Here is an 18,363-nt window from a genome sequence, read left to right as displayed (position 1 = left end):
TCTGGAGTGAATTTTAAAATATGTGAATTATATCACAAACAAATCCTTTGACAGTAAATAGAACATAAAACACTTTATCATCAGAAACCTATTGAAAGTAGAAACACCACAGTAAATAATGTTTATTAGTAAAAATACTTAAAGCCCATTAATCTCAGCCTGCTCCAGAGGCTGGGGCAGGATTCCTTGAGCCCAGGAGTTCAAGGCCAGCCTCAGCAACATAGCAAGACCTCACCTCTTAAAAAAAAGTTAACAATTATGGGCCCCAACTAAATGCATACTAACTCTGTTTGATCCTTCCAACAATCAAATGAGGTACAGAATATTATTCCCATTTTACTGGTGAGGAAATTAAATTCTAGAAAGATTGTATAACGTATACAAGATCCCACATCTAGTAAATAGTAGAGCTGGGATTCAGAACAAAGTATGAATACACTCTTTTTAAAAACTCAGATTTAGGGGCTGGGGATTTAGCTCAGTGGCACAGCACCTGCTTGGCAAGTGCAAGGTTGTGAGTTCGATTCCCGGTACCGGAAAAAAAAATTAAAAACAAAAAACAAAGAACAACTCAGATTTAACAGCCAAGCATGGTGGTGCACACCTGTAATCCCAGCTCTTGGGAGGCTGAGGCAGGAGGATCCTTGCGAGTTTGAGGCCAGCCTGAGCTACAAAGTGAGTTCAAAGGCCAGCCTGAGCTTCATAGTGAGACCCTGTCTCAAAAAAACAACAACAAAAAAAAACCCAGAAAAACATGAACAAACCTAAAAAGCACCCCAGAAAAACAAAAAAATCCCCAGATTTATTAGGCAAGGCATGGTATTCCACACCTGTAATCCCAGCTACTCTGGAGGTTGAGGCAGGAGGATGGCGGGTTCTAGGCCAACCTGGACAATATAGTAGGAGCCCATCTCAAAAAAATAAGATTTAAAAAAAAATCAGATGGGCCTGGGATATAGTTCAGCGGTGTAAGTGCCTGCCTGGCAAGCTCAAGGTCATGAGTTCGATTCCTGGTACCAAAAAAAAAAAAAACAGATGTTTTATATTTGGATATAAAAATCAGATAATTTATATTTTATAAGATTCACTCATTGTAAGTGTAGGATTCAGTGAGTTTTAGTAAATTTACAGATATGTGCAACCATCCCCATAATCCAGATTATAAACATTTCCTTCACACCAAAGAGATACCTGGTGTCTATTTGGCGGGAGGGTTGAAACAGGTTCTTGCTATGTAGTTCAGACTGGCCTTAAACTCACTATGTAGCCCAGGCTGGCGTCAAACTTGAGGTGATCCTCCTGCCTCAGCCTCCTAAATGCTGGGATTACAGGCATGCATTACCACACTGGGCTCCTGGTGTGTGTTTTCAATTAATCACTGTTCCCATCTCCAGCCCCAGAAATTACTGATGGACTCCCGGTCTCTTAAAACGTTTCCTTTTTTCTAAACATTTCATTTAAATAGAGTCACAATCTGTGATGTTTTGCATATGGCTTCTTGCACTTAGTGTAATGGTTTTGAAGTTCATCCTTGTGTCATGTATTGGCTCCTTCCTTCTTATTGTTAAATACAGTTGCATATCACATTTTGTTGACCTATTCACCCACTAATAGATTCTTGGATTGTTTCTACTTTTTGGGTATTGTGAATAATGCTGCTGCTAATGAACATTTGTGTATGAGTTTTCATGACAACATGTTTTCTTTTTTGTCTTTTTGAGACAGGGTCTCGCTATGCAGTTCAGGCTGGCCTTGAACTCACTTTGTAGCCCAGGCTGATCTCAAACTCACAAGATCTTCCTGCCTCGGCCTTGAACTCACTTTGTAGCCCAGGCTGATCTCAAACTCACAAGATCTTCCTGCCTCGGCCTTGAACTCACTTTGTAGCCCAGGTTGATCTCAAACTCACAAGATCTTCCTGCCTCAGCCTCCTGAGTGCTGGGATTACAGGCGTGTGCCACCAGGCCCAGCCTATGACAACATATTTTCATGTTGATACATATTTAGTGTAATTACTTAGTCCTATTGTAAATCTATGTTTAATATTTTGAGATACATTTAAACTGTTTCCTCAGATTACAGGTGTGCGCCATCACGCCTGATTGCTTTGCTGGCAATATTGAAAGTTTCCTTTTGTTGTTTGTGTAAATATAATTTCTATCAAGTGTCATGAAATATTTTTGTGTGTGATCCTGTGGACTGAACCCAGGGAGCACTGAGTTACACCCCCAGCTGCTTAAATCTGAGACAAGTTCTTGGTAAATTGCCCAGGCTGGCTTCAAATTTGTGATCCTCCTACCTCAGCCTCCCTACCAGCTGGGATTACAGAAATGAGCCACCATGCCCAGCTTACTTTTAAATTTACTTTATTACAAATATCTCAGTGTTGGTTAACTAACTTTTACCTGGACCATTACTGATCAAGCAGATAAATTCAACAGCCATTTGGAAAAAAAAAAATAAAATAAATTCCTCAAAAGGCTTCACCATTTTATATTCCCTCCCGTAAGGTGTGAGGGCTCCAGTTTCACCGCATCCTTTTTTTTTTTTTTTTTTTTTTTTTTTTGGTACCGGGAATCAGACTCACAACCTCGCATTTTCCAGGCAGGTGTTGTGCCGCTGAGCTAAACCTCCAGCCCCTCACCGTATCCTTGAAGCCCTTTGTAGTTGGCTTTTATTAGAGCCCTTCCAGTGCCTGTGCTGCAATTTGCATTGCCCTAATGCTAATTGGTGCAGAGGGTCTTTATCTAACTCGGGATGGGCTCAGAAACCACGCCCTGGCCTAGGTGTCTTTTCCTGGATTTACTGGCCATGGCTATCTCTTCTTTGGTACAACATCTATTCCCATAGGTTGGTCATCTTTTCATTGTCTTTTTATTTTATTTTATTTTATTTTTTGTCTTTTTGAGACAGGGTCTCGCTGTGCAGTTCAGGCTGGCCTTGAGCTCACTTTGGAAGGCAGCTATGTTCACCACTATAGCACCAGCACCGCACTTGAGCTCACTTTGTAGCGCAGGCTGGTCTCGAACTCACAACGATCCTCCTGCCTCAGCCTCTGGAGAGCTGGGATTACAAGTGTGTGCCACCATGCCTGGCAATCTTTTCATTGTTGATGGTGGTAGTGGTACTGGGGGTTTAACTCAGAGCCTCCTGCGTGCTCTACCACTGAGCCATACTCCCAACCTCTGCTTCTCTTTTGTTTTGTTTTAGTTGTAAGAGTTCTTTGTATATTCTGAATACAAGTCTGCCCAGGCGTGGTGGCGCATGCCTGTAATTCCAGCACTTGGGAGGCTAATTCCAGCAGTCAGAAGGCTGAGGCAGGAGGATTGCTGTGAGTTTGAGACAAGCTTGGGCTACATAGTGAGTTCCACGCCAGGCTGAACTGCAGAGTGAGACCTTGTCTCAAAAAAACAAACTTAAACAAACAAACAAACAAACAAACAAACAGAAAAAGAGTCAGGCTGGGGATATAGCTCAGCGGCACAAGAGCCTGCCCAGAAAGTGTAAGGTCCTGAGTTCGATTCCCGGTACCTAAAAAAAAAATGTTTGAATACAAGTTCCTTTTTATTGGTTCACATCTTTTTTCTTTTTTATTAGTGTAAATTGGTTATACACTTTTTTTTTGGTTGTTTTTTTTCCAGTACTGGGAATCAAACTTACAACCTCGCGCTTGCCAGGCAGGCGTTGTGCTGCTGAGCTAAATCCCCAGCCCCTGGCTATACAGATTAATGGGGTTTCATTTTGCATACAAATCCTTTATCAGATGTATAATTTGCAGATGCTTTCTCAGAATGTGCAACTTGATTTTCCACTTTCTTATTGGTGTATTTGGAGTTTTGTTGTTGTTTATGTTTGTTCTGTGGTACTGGGGATTGAATACAGGGCTTTCACTCTAACCTACATCCCCAGCCCTTTTTAAATTTTTTATTTTATGGCTGGGGTTGTAGCTCAGCGGTAGAGTGCTTGCCTAGCATTTACAAGGCCCTGGGTTCAATCCCCAGCACCACAATAAAATAAAATTTTTATTTTGAGGCAGGATTGTGTTAAGTGAACTAAATTACCCAGACTGGCATCAAACTTGCAATCCTCCTACATCCCAACTAGCTGGTATCACGGGTGTGCACCACCACACCTGGCTTATTGTTATATTTGAGGAGCAAAAGTTTTTAACTTTGGTGAGCTCAATTTATGTATTATTTTTTCTTTCATCGATCGTGCTTTTTAGTGTCATATCTAAGAACACTTTGCTTAACTCACATTCACAAAAATTTACTCGTGTTTTCTTAAGATTTGGAGTTTTTAGCTCTTACATTTAGGTCTGTTGACTTAATTTTTGCATATGCCGAGGGTATAACTCCATCTTTTTTGCATGGGGATATGCAGTAGTACTAGCACAATTTGTTGAGAAGACTACCCTTTCCCTATTGAATTGCCTTATGTAGTGGATTGACAATTGGCAACTTGTACCATCCAGCTGAACTGAATCTTCGTGGTGCTGGGCAGTGAGGAGAGCATCTGAGGGTTGTTGCCAACAGCATAAAAAGGAGAACTGGAGCGGAAGAGGTTTGGGGGGTTGTTGATTCTCCTGGAGAAGTTGTCATTCTGGCTTTCCTGGTGGGAACTTGGCTGTTCTCATCGTTGGAGGAGCTCAGGACCTTGCTGTCCCTGAGGATAGCTGTGGTACCTTTGGGGGGAGCTCTGGTTCTTACTTTGAGCGTGGCTTCCTGGCTCCAGTGCAGACCCCTCAGCCTGCTGGCTCAGATCCTTCATCCCGCTGGCACAGACTTTCTAGCTTCCACCGCTGACCTTGGGGCCTTCCCAGTGCAGATCTGTGAAACAGGCCTGCATGACATATTATCATGGGCTCTAGGCCTGCAGTTGGACTCATGGGAGGCATTGTTATGGGCTCTAGATCTTCAGCTGGACTCATTCAGGACATTGCCATGGGACCCAGGCCCTTAGCTGGATTATTTGGGTCTTTAGTGTGTGGACAGACCTCCTGCACTCTTTTGTACTTGACTCTTTGGGTGACTACTATAAAATAATCCTATAAATTATGAGCCCTTTCTGAAATTGTTTTCCTTGTAACCCTGACTATAACACTTTAGCACCTTTGTCAAAAATAAATTTTGTTGAAAAGACTATCCTTTCTCTATTGAATTGCTTTAACACCTTTGTCAAAAATAAATTGACCTGAGCCAGGCGTGGTGGCACACGCCTGTAATCCTAGCACTCAGGAGGAGTTTGAGGCCACCCTGGGCTACAAAGTGAGTTCAAGACTAGCCTGAACTGCATAGCGAGACCTTGTCTCAAAAAGACAATAAAAAATAAATAAATTGACCTGCGCTCCACTTGCCTACCATGTGCAAGGCCCTAGGTTTGGTCTCCAGCACTGTAATAATAATGGTAACAATGATGACAATAATAATACAAATAAATTGACCCCAAATTAAAGGGTATATTTATGCACTGTCATTTCTGTTCCATGGATCCATATGTCTATCCTTTTTGTTTTGTTTTGTTTTGTTTTGTTTTCTTTTCTGAGACAGGGTCTTGCTATACATATAGTCCAGGCTGGCCTTGAACTCACTACATAGCCCAGGCTGCCCTGGAACTTGCAGCAATCCTTCTGTCTCAGCCTTCCAAGTGCTGGGATTTATATATCTATCCTTTTACTGGTACTACAATGTTTGATTTTTGTAGTTTTATACTGTTTGGGAGAAGGTTTTGTTTTGCTTTCTTTCTCTCTTTCTTGCTTTCTTTCTTGCTTGCTCGTTTTCTTTCTTAATTTTTCTGAAACAAGGTCTCGCTATATAGTCCCAGCTTGGCTTGAACTTGCCCCATACTCAAGATAGTCTCAAACTCAAGATCCTCCTGCCTCAGTCTCCCAACTTGTGGAATTTCACGCATGTGGCACCATATCTAGCTTACATTTTCAAATCAAGAAGTGTACGCCCTATGTTTTGGCTGTTTGAGGGCCTTTGCTCTTGCATATCAATTTTATTTTACATTTTTCCATATCAATTTTAGGATTACCTTGTCAATTTGTATAAAAACAAACCCTGCTAGTTTCTTTTTCTAATTGTAGTTTAAAAAGCATAAAGTTTACTATCTTTACACATTTAAGGTGTACAATGCAGTAGTATTAACTGCATGCACATTGTGCAACAGATACCTAGAAGTTTTTTTTACAAAGAACAGTTTTACAAACTGTTATGTCTAGAACAGTTTTTACAGAAGTGAAACTCTACCCATTCCTGTTGGTTTTTGAATAGGAATTACTTCCTTTTCTTTTTCTTAGTGCTAGGGGTTGAACCCAGGGCTTCGTGTATGCTAAGCACACACTCTACCACTGAACTATACTCCCAGCCTGATAGGGATTGTTTGGTTTTTTGTTTGCTTGTTTCGTTTTTTTGAGACAGGGTCTTTCTATGAAGTTCAGGCTGGCTTTGAACTCACTATGAAGGCCAGGCTGGCCTCTAACTTGCAGCGATCCTCCTGTCTCAGCCTCTAAAGTGCTGAAACTACAGGCAAGCGCCAGCATAGGCACCTTGATCATTTTGAATCTACAGATCAGTTTGGGAAAAGCTGCCACTGACAGCATGGAGCTCTCCAATCCCAGAGGGTCTCTACCTTGCCTGTGCCTAGCACTCTACCATCCCGCAGTGAGATAGCACCGCCAGTCGTCCAGGGAGCCGCCCTCCTTCAACCAGGCCTGGGCCCACATTTATATTTGAAGCTGTCTGGTCAGCTCTCCCTGTCCGATGCTGACGCGGCCCAAACTGACTCACCTGAAGTCCTTCTCTGCCCTATATCTACAAAGTTTTATCTTGAGATAACTATGTAACTAATGTTTTCTTAAAAATATTTTTTTTCAGCACCAATAAATCTCCCCAGAGCTTACATTCAATCCTGCTTCTGTCTTTAACCACAGTCCCCAAAGCCTAAAGCTGTGCTGCTGGCAGCAGCAATTACTGGGGGCTTTTTTTCTACTTCCTTTCATCGTGTATCACTGCATAGCAGCTCTTCATGGCCACTACCCCTGAACTTGGGGACTCACACTCGTGTGCGCATGTGAGGGGGGAGAGAGAGACTGTGTATGTGTATATGGGGCGTGTGTGTGTGTGTGTGTGTGTGTGTGTGTGTGTGTATTTGCCTGTACATCTGTTTCAATTAGCAATAATCGTGCCTCGGATAAACCTCATTGGCTATACTGCCACTGCGCAAAGCTTGCCTCTACATGTGAAGTGCAGTATTTCTGAATATGTGGCTTATATCATGACGCTTCTAAAGTATAATGTTATTGCCGGGCATGGTGGTGCACGCCTATAATCCCAGCACTTGGGAGGATGAGGCAGGAGGATCACTGTGAGTTCAAGGCCAGCCTGGGCCACACAGTGAGACCCTGTCTCAAAGAAAAGAACAGTGTTATTTGCCATTGGCCATAAAGTGCCAATGATTAACTTATTTCTGTACTGCTAGGATTAACCCAAGGTTTTGCGCATGCTAGGCAAGTGCTCTACCATGGAAGTGCACCTCAGCCCAAGGGTTGTTCTTTTTAATATTTTTGTTTATAACTAGGCACCGTCTATGTTGTGTTTCAAAGTAAATGCAGTCAGTTAAAATACTGACATTCTTTTTGTTTCTCATTGAGAGTGGATGTTCAGCAACCACAGAACTTTCCTACCTGGCCTAGCGTAGCGCACTCTTTGTCTTACTTTTATCTCACGGGCTACTTTTGTATCTCCTTGGTGGTTCCTTATCTTCTTCTGAAGAATTGCCTCCTACTTTGTGCCCTGAGCTGTGTCCTTGCTTCAGTTACACTCAGCCCCTTCTTATCTCGTAAGTGCTTCTTGAATATATGGCTGGAATTTTGAGGCTTCTGAAGCGTAGTGTTATTTTCATTGATTTATAATGAGCACAGAACATGCTTGGCTTGTTTTTAAAATGCTTTTTAAAAATTTCATTCCCAAGGGGGTATTGTCCGTATCATGTTTCAAAGTAAGTATATTCAGTAAATAGAAAGTAACATAAAAGATAGTAAGATATAGGGAGACAGATCATGTGCAAAAGGGAAGGGGACCAAGGCAGGGAGAGGAGGGGACAAGGGTGAAAAGGACTGAAGATGCATGATGTACGCGACCAACTCCCCGCGGGGAGGGCAGTCATTATGTACCACTCACGTGGACCCATACAAACTAAAACTGGAAAACAAAAAAGAAAAGCCCCAATGTAGGTACATTCCTTCACGTGGCAACATTCGTGGGCCTTGTGTCGGCAGTGGAGGTTTGGGGACTCAGAGTAGCTTCTTTCTTGCATGTAGCAGCCCACAGTCTTCTCCAGGAGGGCTCCCCGACCTTGGCGGGATTATGGTTGCCTGGTCTTTGCATTTTCTCCTTCCTCTCCTATGCCCATCAACCTGTTCTTCTTGAGCTCTTCCATATCTTAGAAAGCAATAAATCCATCCTTCCAGTCGCCCAGGCCAGAAACCTTGGCATCGTCTTTGACTCCTCTCTTCCTTTTATCCCTGTACTGGGAAACCCTGTTGGTTCTGCCGTCAGAACATTTGCAGAGCTGGGTGTGGTAAAGTACACCTGTAATCCCAGCACTCTGAGAGGCTGAGGCAGGAGGATGGCAAGTTGGAGCCTAGCCTGGGCAATTTAAATTTAGCGAGATGGTATCTCAAAAAAGAAAAAGTAAAAAAAAAAAAAAAAAATAGGGATGAACAGTGGCCTACAAGGCTTTATACAATCTGGTCTATCACCCCTTTCAGGTCAAGGCTGAAATGACATTGCCTATCCTGATCATCCCAGTTAAAAATAGAATCCCTTCTCCATCCTTTCTCATAGCACTTAGCACATTCGAACAGGCCACACAGTTTGCTTATTTTATTATCGGACTTATGTAAACTATAAGAGGGCAGAGATTTTCATGCTTTATATAGTGATGGATCCCCAGTGCATAAAACAGGATCTGAGAGCCAGGCGTGGTGGCAGATGCCTATAATCCCAGCACTTGGGGGCCGAGGGGTGAGGCAGGATGATCTCTGAGTGTTCAAGGCCAGTCTGGGCTACATAGTGAGACCCTGTCTCAAGAAACCAAGATAAACTACCAACAACAGGACTTGACATGTAGTAGGTGCTCACAGATACAGTAGTTATGGAACGAATACACAAATGAGTGGAGTAGATAACAAAGTAGTCATTTATGAAATTAAACATGGATAAAATGCAACAATGTGAAGATCATTTACCATGGCAATCAGTATAATCACATGGAAAGGGGGGAAGACAAGGGGCCACACGGGCGGGTGGAAGCCCTGACTGCCACCGTCTGCCCCAGCGGCTGCCCGACCTTTGGCTTCCGTCCGCCTGCCCTCCTCTCCCCGCACTGTGACCCCGCCACCCCCAGCGCGTGTCTAACGTGCCTGCTGCGCTGTCTAGGCCTGGAGCGCAGGCCCCAGGGTTGCCTTGCACGCCTCTCTCTGCCCCTCTCCTGCTCTCTGGACTGAATTCCAGATCCCTTTCTGACTCTTCCCAGCCTGGATTACGTCCTAATACCCCACGTTGCCTAAACCTGTCACGGTGTGTTGAAGACTCTTTTGACATTTTGATTTCTTGTTAATGCGTTGAAGACTTAGCAGGTCTCAAAGCTTCTGAGCCCGCTACGGTTGGCCATGGGGAGCATCCAATTATTCTAACAATTGCCAGCCCATATTTGCTTGCTGGGGTTTTAGGGGTGGAAGAGAAAGGGTGAAGTGCTCGGTTCCAGGACAAATCATGCCGAGTCTTCTCAGACATAAATCAAGGTGTCTTTGTGTCTCAGTGCTGGGGATTAAACCCAGGGTTTCCCATAGAGCTACATGCGCAGACCGCCACCTTTGTTTTGCTACATCCTCAGCCCTTTTTAACCTTTTCTTTTTGTGTTCAGACAGGGTCTCTCTAAGTCACTAAGTTGCTAGGCTTCAAGGGAATTTGTTTTCTGCGGGGAGCTTGGTGTTCTAGTGTTCTAGTGAGATAACACAAATGTACCAAAATGTCCCTCCTTCAGGCACGTTCTGTTCCATGAGCTGCTCCTTCGCAGGTTGTTTTTGCTTCTTCTTGTTTGATGTTTGCGCCCACCTTTGGATCGCTGGGGACAAGCTTGGCCCAGGAGGGGATGGACTTGGGCCTCATGTGACTAGAGAAGAGGGAGATGGAAACAAGGGTTCACTCTCTGTCCTAGCGAAATAAGACAAATGTACACACTCCGGGTAGGCACATTCTGCTCCACGCACGTCCTCTCTGCAGGTTGTCTTGTTCTGTCTTATGTCTGCACCCACCTTTTGGATGTTTAGAGATTTTTGTCCTCTAGAGCTGGGCCCCGGGGATGGACCTGGGCCTCCTGTGATGGGAGAAGAGGGCAGGTGGGAAGCAAGGGTTCCCACCCAGTGACTACCAATTTGATTCAGAGATGACCAGAGAGGAAATCCCTGTGTAGAGGTCTCTAAAAGCCATGATCTGTTTAAAGAGATTAGTTTCTGTGTGATTTCTTGAGGTTTTTGCTTTGCCCAGGAAAGGGAGGTGGGTAGAGAGGGTTGGAGATTACGGAGAGGTGGTGAGAGACCAGCAGCCCGAGGTAATAGCAAGGAAGCTAAGAGGAGCCAGTCTATGTGAGCAATAACCAGCAATGACCAACATGTGTATGCACCAGGCGGGAGTCCCCCAACTCTGACAAAGACACCAACTTCTCCCCAGCATTCGGGAGGCTGAGGCAGGAGGAATGTTGTGAGTTCGAGACCAGCCTGGGCTACAAAGTGAGCTCAAGGCCGGCCTGAACTGCATAGGGAGACCCTGTCTCAAAAAGACCAAAAAAAAAAAGAGACACCAACTTCCCGTTAGTCATGCAACAGAAGGGCTCACCTTATTATTGTTAGTATTATTTTTGCAACATCAGGAATCCAACCAGGGCCTTATGCACGCTAGGCAAATAAATGTTCTACCACTGAGCTTTACTGTCAGTCCTGAAGTTATTCTATTTGGCTGTTAATGAAGATAAAAAGCAGGAAAATTTGGGCACCTTCAGACTGTGTTTTGAAGATTCTATCTGGGATAGAAACCAAGATACAATGTTTAGGATGATAGCAACCGTCATGTTAGATTATGTTGGTGTCTAGGGCTTGGCGTGGACCTGCAAAAGTGAGTCCTGATTTGGAGGATACCAGTGGACCCTGAAGGTCTGAGGTAGACTGGATCCCACAACATGCCTTAAAAATTCTGAACAGTTAAGGTATTATTGAGTGCTTGGCAAAACAATTTTCAGGGGGAACAAGAATGCATATGAAGCTTTATCAGAGTTTGCTGAAGCTATCACTCTCGTCCTTTGACACTGGTGAGGCATTAGTTGCTTAAAAAGTTACTACTGTGACAACTACCCTAGACTAGATTTCCTTCTCTCTCTCTCTGGAGGTATTGGGGATCAAACCCAGGGGGCCTCGTGGGTGCTAGGCAAGTGCTCTCCACTGAGCTACATTCCCACCTTTTTGTTTTATTCTTTTTTTAAAAGAAGCTTTAATTTGGCTCTATCTTATTCTTGAAATAGGATCTTGTTAAGTTGCCCAGGTTGGCCTGGGAACTTGCAATTCTCCTGCCTGAGCCTCCTGACTAGCTCATATTACAGGTTTGTCTTCCTCACACACCACAGAGCCTCAATCTATGTACATAAGAACGCATGTATGTAATGGGGATTACATCTAGGGCCTTTGCACTGAGCTACATACCCCCTTATTTGAGACAGAGTTTCACTAAAGCACTAAATTGCCCCTGCTGGGCTTGAACTTGAGAAGACTCTCCTGCCTCAGCCTACTAGAGTGCTGGGATTACAGTTGTGTCACCACAGTCACTTTTTTTTTTTTTTGAAACAAGCTTTCTATGTGGCACAGATTGGCCTTGAAATTGAGATCCTCCTGTCTCAGCTTTCCTACTGCTGGTATTACAGGTGTGTATAACCATCCCTGCTCAAAAGCCACAATTTATTAAAACACAAAATAACAGGGGCTGCGGATTTAGCTCAGCAGCACAGCGCCTGCCTGGCAAGCGCGAGGTCTTGAGTTCATTCCCAGTACCGGAAAAAAGCAAAAAAAAAAAAAAAAAAAAAAAAAACCCAAACCATAAAACACAAAATAACAAAGTAAAGGAGTGAGAAGGAGGGAACACAGTATCTCATTTTATTTATTTATTCTGTTTTATTATTTTGAGACAGGGTCTCGCCATGTAGTTCAGGCTGGTCTTGAGCTCACTGTATAGCCCAGGCTGGTCTCAAACTTGCAGCATTTCTCCTGCCTCAGCCTCCGGAGTGCTGGGATTGCAGGCCTGTGCGCCACCAAAATGGGAGCGAATACTGCATTTTAAATCCTCAGAGCTCCTGGGTAAGAACCTTCCCACATCACCATTCCAAAGCCTAATCCTCTAACAGACTTCCTTGCTGGCTAAAAAGCAATTGAGGAATGTGTATTCTCATTCTTTGGCTATCCAGCTAAGAAAAGATAGCTTCCACCTGCCTTGTGGGTCTCTTCCATTGTGAAACAATAGCCTCAAGGTATTTAGGAAACTCCCATTACTTTCCAACAACTGTTGAGAAAAGTAGTTCAGTCCTGCACTGCAGAAGCACATTTCCGTCAAGGACAGATTGTGTGACCCCTGGCCTACTAAGATTATAACGGAGCTGAAAACTTCCTATTGCCTAGCGATGTTGCAGCCTAACGCGGTGGCTCAGTGCACGTCTCACGCGTTTGTGGCGATGGTGGTGTAAATAAACTTACTGCGCTGGCCGCAGGTCCTATGAAAGATGTACAGTACACGCTACCCGAGAATGGTAATAAACCACTGTGCGTGTGGTGTGTATTCGCTACTCCATTCGCTTTATCACTGTGCTAGAGTCCTCTGTATGAAAACAGCTCACTGTAAAACCTTATGCCATGTTGCTTCGCAGCAGCCTTTGAGTCGCCTGGGTACGGAGCCTCTTGATTGCATCCAGAGGCTCGCTCGTTGAGTGACTGATCTGCAGCATCTGGGTTTGTGTAAGTCTGCTCTAGGAAGTCCGGGCATCGGCGGAACTGCCTGCTGAGAGTTTCTCAGATCATCATTGTTGTTAAGCAACACCTGCCAGGCCGAAGGCAGGAATTACTGCCGAAGGCATTATTTAGTTGAGAGCATTTTACTCTCCCTAATATTGAAGGAGCAAAATGTCCTCTTTACGTACTAGATGTTCTGTATATAACACATTGTATTTTTTTTTTTTTTGCTGGGTGTGGTGGTGCACGCCTGTAATCCCAGAACTCAGGAGGCTGAGGCAGAAGCATTGTGGTGAGTTTGAGGCCAGCCTGGGCTACATAGGGAGTTCAGGGCCAGCCCAAACTATATAGTGAGACATTCTAAAAAAAATTGCATTTAAAAAAAAAATATGAGGGTCAAGGGTGTAGTCAGTGGTAGAGCACCTGCCTGGAATGCATGATAACGGGGTTGGTTCCCCAGTACCACAGAACAAAACAAGCCGAAGCAGCTACACAGTTAATGATAAATTGGGGAGGGGGGTTCTACACAGTAAATACTGCGTATAGATGGACTGAAAGATAGAGCTTGGTTTTAGAAAGAATAAATATTCCCCCCGCAAAGAGTGAACTTTGGACATAATGAAATATGAAAGCCACACAGATCATGTAATGTCATACTAGGAAGTCTCATGAGTCGCAGTGCCTTATGACATGACTCATGGTTTGTCCCCTTGCCACACAACTCACAGAAGCATTTCAGTTCCCACCTGAAGAAGGAAGTCTCTTACACAGGTCAGGGCAGCATACCATAGTAATGTGTAGCTCGGCCAGATGTGGTGGCACCTATAATCCCAGCACTCTGGGAGGCTGAGGCGGGAGGATGGAAAGTTCAAGGCCAGTTTGAGCAATTTACTGTGACCCTGTATAGAAAAGGGCAAGGGACCTAGCTTAGTGCAAAGGCCCTGGGTTCAATCCTCAGTAACACACACACACACACACACACACACACACACACAGAGCAATGTATAACTCAAAATGTATGCTAATGTACAAAAATAAAAATTCAGTGCTTTTAAATGTACAAAAAGAATTGTTCAAAAGTTGAACTGTGCGATTTTTAAGTTTATTTTATTTTATTTTATTTTATTTTTTTTTGGTTTTTCTCCGGTACCGGGAACCGAAGTTTATTTTATTGTTTGATTTTTTTTTTCATGGTGCTGGGGGCTGGACCCCAGGCTTTGTATATGCTAGGCAAAGTGCCTTAACACTGAGCTACAATCCCGGCTCTTACGGTTTAAGTTTCAAGGTGATCAATTCTGAGGGAATTTGACATGTGATAATAGATACAAACACAGCAAGCGAGGATTTTACAATAGTGAACATAAGGATGTTAAAAGGACTATTGGAAAAGATGGAGAGAATGTGAACAAGTTGAGAATTTCAGTTTATAGATTTTTTAAAATCTTATTTTACAGTCTCAGTGAGAAAAGGGGAGTTTATTTTCCTATTTCCTTAAGATTAGGGCGATTCTGTGTTTTTTTTCCCACGCTGTAGTCTACTTCAGCAAAACAGTACACCGTGTGCTCTTTTGGCCTCTTGGGAAGCATGGCATGTTCAAGTTTGCTAGAGAGATAATGATCGCTGTTAGCCACACATCTCCCGGAGAGTTCATCAGGATATAGGTCTAGAGAGAAAATGGCGGCGAGGGGTGGCAGCAGGGGGGACACAGAAATATCTCAGTTGCTAAGATCAGAAATGGGCAGCGCGTGACCTAATTCAGGGTTAGTTTTGTAGAAGCGCTGTCTTCCAACTGTGTATTTCTGACACCTACCCTTTTCCCAAAAGAGATTTCATAATTTTACAAAAGTCCTATTGTATTTTTATTAAGTTAAAAAATATAAAAACCATTAGCTAAAATTCTATAGCTGATTTGTTTAAAAACGAACAGTAAAAATCCCTGCCCCCTGAATGTTCTTTCTTGCTTAGTTTGACGCAGTCAGAAACAGAGCAGCGTTTTTAGATCGGCATTTATTCGTGAGGTAAAGCCCTGCCATTTTTAATGATTTTTTTTTCCCACCTCTGGGAAATTTATTTCTGAAACGTGTGATCGCTGTGCAATAAGCCAAGTGGAACTGTGACGCAATACCGTACTGCAAATTGCCTTACAAAAAATGATGTCATTTGGCGCAGATCTAATCACTTTTATCAGAGGGAGCTACGGCAAAGCTCTTTCCTTGTCCCCGGTTCCCCACCGCATCGTATGCAAGATGCAAAACATTTCCCGGGGCTCCTATCCCTCTACCTGTCCGCGGTGGGCGCACCGAAGTGGCTCGGGGCCCATCGCTCGTGCAGGCGGACAGGGGCTGCCGAAAGCGGACGTGCTCCGCTGAGCGTCCCCAGCCCCGACGGCAGCGCTGCGGGAGAAGCCGCGGCGGGCCGGGGCCGCAGGGCTGAGCTGCCTCCTTTCCTTCGCCTGGCCGCGCTGCTGGGGCGGGCCGGCGGTGGGGACGCCAGGCGCCGCGGGCTTGGGACGGCCCTCCCCCACCCGGTTCCCACACTCGGTCCCGCTCCCGTGGCGCCGGAAGTGACGCGCGCCGGGCTGAAAGATGGCGGCATTGGCGCTCGACCAGGGGGAAGGTAAACACCCGCCAGGCCCCGCGCTGGCCCCCTCGGGGCGCCGGTAGGGGCCGAGGGCCCTCCCCCGCTCCGGGCCTGGTCTCCGCCCCGCGGCTGCGCACCCTCCGCCCCCTCCTGGCGTGGCGGGCTTCCTTCTCCGAACCGCAGCGCACGGAGCCCCCTACCGGCCGGCCCCGCCTCCCTGGGCGGGCCCCGGGCGGCTCCCGCGGCCCGCAGGGGGCGCGAGGCCCGGAGCGGCCCCTGGCTCTTGGCCCTGCACGCCCCGCCCCTTGCCCGCCCCTTTCCCGCCTTCCTCCACCCCCGGCGTGGGTGATCCTGAGGCTCGGCGCGCTTCGGGGCAGAAGCCCGGAGACGCCGTCGTCGACGTCGCCACCGCCGGGGCTTCAGCCGCTGCTCGCGGCCCCTTGGCCTCTTCCCCCGCCCGTGGCCCCAGATCGGCCCTCCAGCCGAGCCCCGCCGGGCGCCGGGAGGCCCTGGCGTTGCAAAGCCGGCCCCGACGCCGTGCCGCCCCGCGCCTCGCCGCGCTGTCTGGACTCCGGGGCCGCGCTGCACTGTCTCCTTCTCAGGACTGGTTCCGAGGGGGTCGCGGGCGCGCACCCTCGGCCGCCACCGGAGCGGCCCGGCCCGGGAGCGGCCCCGTGTAGACGTGCGAGGAGCCTGCGGAGTGCCGTCCCGGCGCCCGCCCGCGCGCCCGCCCACCGTTCGGCCCGCCGGCCCGCTTCTTCCTGATGCAGACTGCCGTCCACTAGAGGCTGGACAGGACCCCCGAGGTGCGTAGCCGCCCCTTGCCGCCGGCCTGCCCTGCCGAGCCCGGGCTTCGCCCGCGGCCCCCGGCGAGGCACGGGTCCCGTGGCCCTCTCTGCACCGACCCGAGGCGAACATTTGGTAGACGCCGGGACCCAGTTTGTCTTTGAGTTTACTTAAATTGTTTGAAATGCAATTTTTTTTTCCAGAGAGAGCGAGAGAGAGAAAAAGGAAGAAGCATAATTCAGCCATTTTTTGCAGCACACAGCTGCAGGTACCATGATTATTTTTCCCCTAACCCGTTCCTTCCCTTTAAAGATCGTATGTATGCCTGAAACGGAACTATGCCAAATGCCAGGCATAAAACGTGGAATCGGAAGGTCTGGGTTCGACTGGGTGACTGAGAAAATCGCGTAGCGAGCTTCGGTTTCCTATCTGTGAAATGTAGTCGGCACTACATCATAGGGTAGTGAACACTATATGAGGTCATATACGTGAAAATAATCTATAGCTGTAAAGTGGTGTAAAAATGCAGGGCCGTTTTTAAAGTAACCTTTGCCAGAGTGGTTAACGTTGTAGTGGCTAACTGTTGCTGCTCCTTTATTTCTGTATTATAAGTGTAAGCAAATAAGTGTGGAATAGCAAAGCGCTGCTATGAATCCATAGATATATAATAGTCACGTTGCGTGGCCTTCCTCCTGCGAAATGCTAACTGCTTATTTAAATAACGGTATTCTTTAACTCAAATTTAATGTTACTGTAGGGCTTTGCTTTTCATCTTTATAGGCCGCTTAGGCCCCTTTTCTTACTCAGAATATTTATTTAACACCTTATATTTGGTTAGTCTTCCGTTTTTCGAATTTCTCTTCCTTTGTTAATCTGACTAAATTGTAATTTGGAAAATGCTTTTTAGATGTATATGTCCTAATTTTAATGTCTGTTTTTCATATGTAGAGAATAGAATGCCTGTCTCTACTCATTTGAAAATTGCCTTTGAAGAGCTTATGAATGCATTTATGTCTCTTTATGTATTCTTAGTAGATGTAGAAATGTACAGAAAATTTCAACTTTTGGCACTTGATGTGGTATTTGTATAATTCCTATCTTTAAAGTATCAACACCTAGTAGGTGCTTTGAGTCAGTTTATCAAGTGGTAAAGGATGTTAATTTGCACTCGTTACTTGTGATTAATTTGGGGAAAGAAAAGAATAGTACATATTCGTGTTTTGAAATTCCAATTTATTTGCCAGAATGTTTATGTGTAATAGATCAGTATAGAATTATACTTACTTGGCACATCAAAAATGTAGTATAGGTTGGCTTAAAAATGGTTCACAAAAAGTGAAAAGTATTTTGGAGGGGTGTATATTATTTTTAGCTGACATGGTTTTCTGAGTAGTTAATGTTTTATTAGATTTATAATCATTCGGTCCAGTATCAGTTGTCTTTCAAAGTATAGTTTTGTGTTCTGCAAAAAGACAGAATAATGTAAAGCAGGTGGGATGAAAATTGCAAAAGGAAGAGTCTACATTCAAGTAGTTGCTTTTGGATTCATTGTTCGTCCTGAAGACACAATTTTGGCAAATCACTGCTTTATTGAAAATTTCCAGGTTTGACCTTTTCTCTGCTTTGATTTGGGTTGTGTCCTAAAATGTTGGAACTAGGGCTGGCATGGCCTCCTGGATCTTCAGAAGGGTTCCCACGCTAGTTTTAGTAGTTTGCAGGTAAACGGGCATTGTACAATATAGAGGTGAATGGTAAAATTTGTACTAATAGTTTATTTAACATCTCAGTTTTTCTTAGTAACACCAAATACCATGACAAGTCAAGAAAGATGGAAGAAAGGAGAAAACGTGATATTTTAGTGCCTTTAATATTTTTCCCCTGTTTCTGAACAAACGATGTTGCTGGCGCATTGTCAAGCTTGGCCTTGCCCAAAATGTTTTGAGAGT

The 18,363-nt window shown here is 45.2% G+C and overlaps 2 protein-coding genes across 3 annotated transcripts in view; one reads left to right on the top strand and one right to left on the bottom strand.

The window, feature by feature from the left end:
- Klhl15 (kelch-like family member 15) overlaps positions 1–18,363 on the top strand; it is a 61,313-nt gene that overhangs the window by 4,261 nt on the left and 38,689 nt on the right. The window contains exon 1 of one of the 2 annotated variants that reach the window (XM_005407838.2): positions 15,865–16,437. The exons of the other annotated variant lie outside the window; for it this stretch is intronic. The gene's annotated coding sequence lies outside the window, so the exon portion shown is untranslated. Of the gene's footprint in view, positions 1–15,864; positions 16,438–18,363 lie in introns of those variants that run through there. 2 annotated transcript variants of the gene reach the window in all.
- Positions 14,401–16,549, bottom strand: LOC106146970 (collagen alpha-2(I) chain-like). The gene is made up of 2 exons (XM_013506288.1): positions 15,333–16,549; positions 14,401–14,653 (listed from the first exon to the last, which is right to left on the bottom strand). Exons 1-2 carry the CDS (start codon positions 16,547–16,549, stop codon positions 14,527–14,529), a joined length of 1,344 nt encoding a protein of 447 aa, XP_013361742.1. The 3' UTR covers positions 14,401–14,526.

The sequence above is a fragment of the Chinchilla lanigera genome, unplaced genomic scaffold (genome assembly GCF_000276665.1).
Source record: "Chinchilla lanigera isolate Chin_1 unplaced genomic scaffold, ChiLan1.0 scaffold00108, whole genome shotgun sequence".
NCBI classification, from domain to species: Eukaryota; Metazoa; Chordata; class Mammalia; order Rodentia; family Chinchillidae; genus Chinchilla; species Chinchilla lanigera.
The sequence above is the reverse complement of the archived record's forward strand: the minus strand, read 5'-3'. Positions and strand labels throughout refer to the sequence as shown.

Excerpts from the sequence above, each read along its gene's own strand:
- LOC106146970 (XM_013506288.1), bottom strand. The coding sequence starts at position 16,549 with ATGTTCGCCTCGGGTCGGTGCAGAGAGGGCCACGGGACCCGTGCCTCG. Across the intron at positions 14,654-15,332 it reads GGTGCGCCCACCGCGGACAG|CAAACTTGAACATGCCATGC; the intron begins GTAGAGGGATAG and ends TTATCTCTCTAG.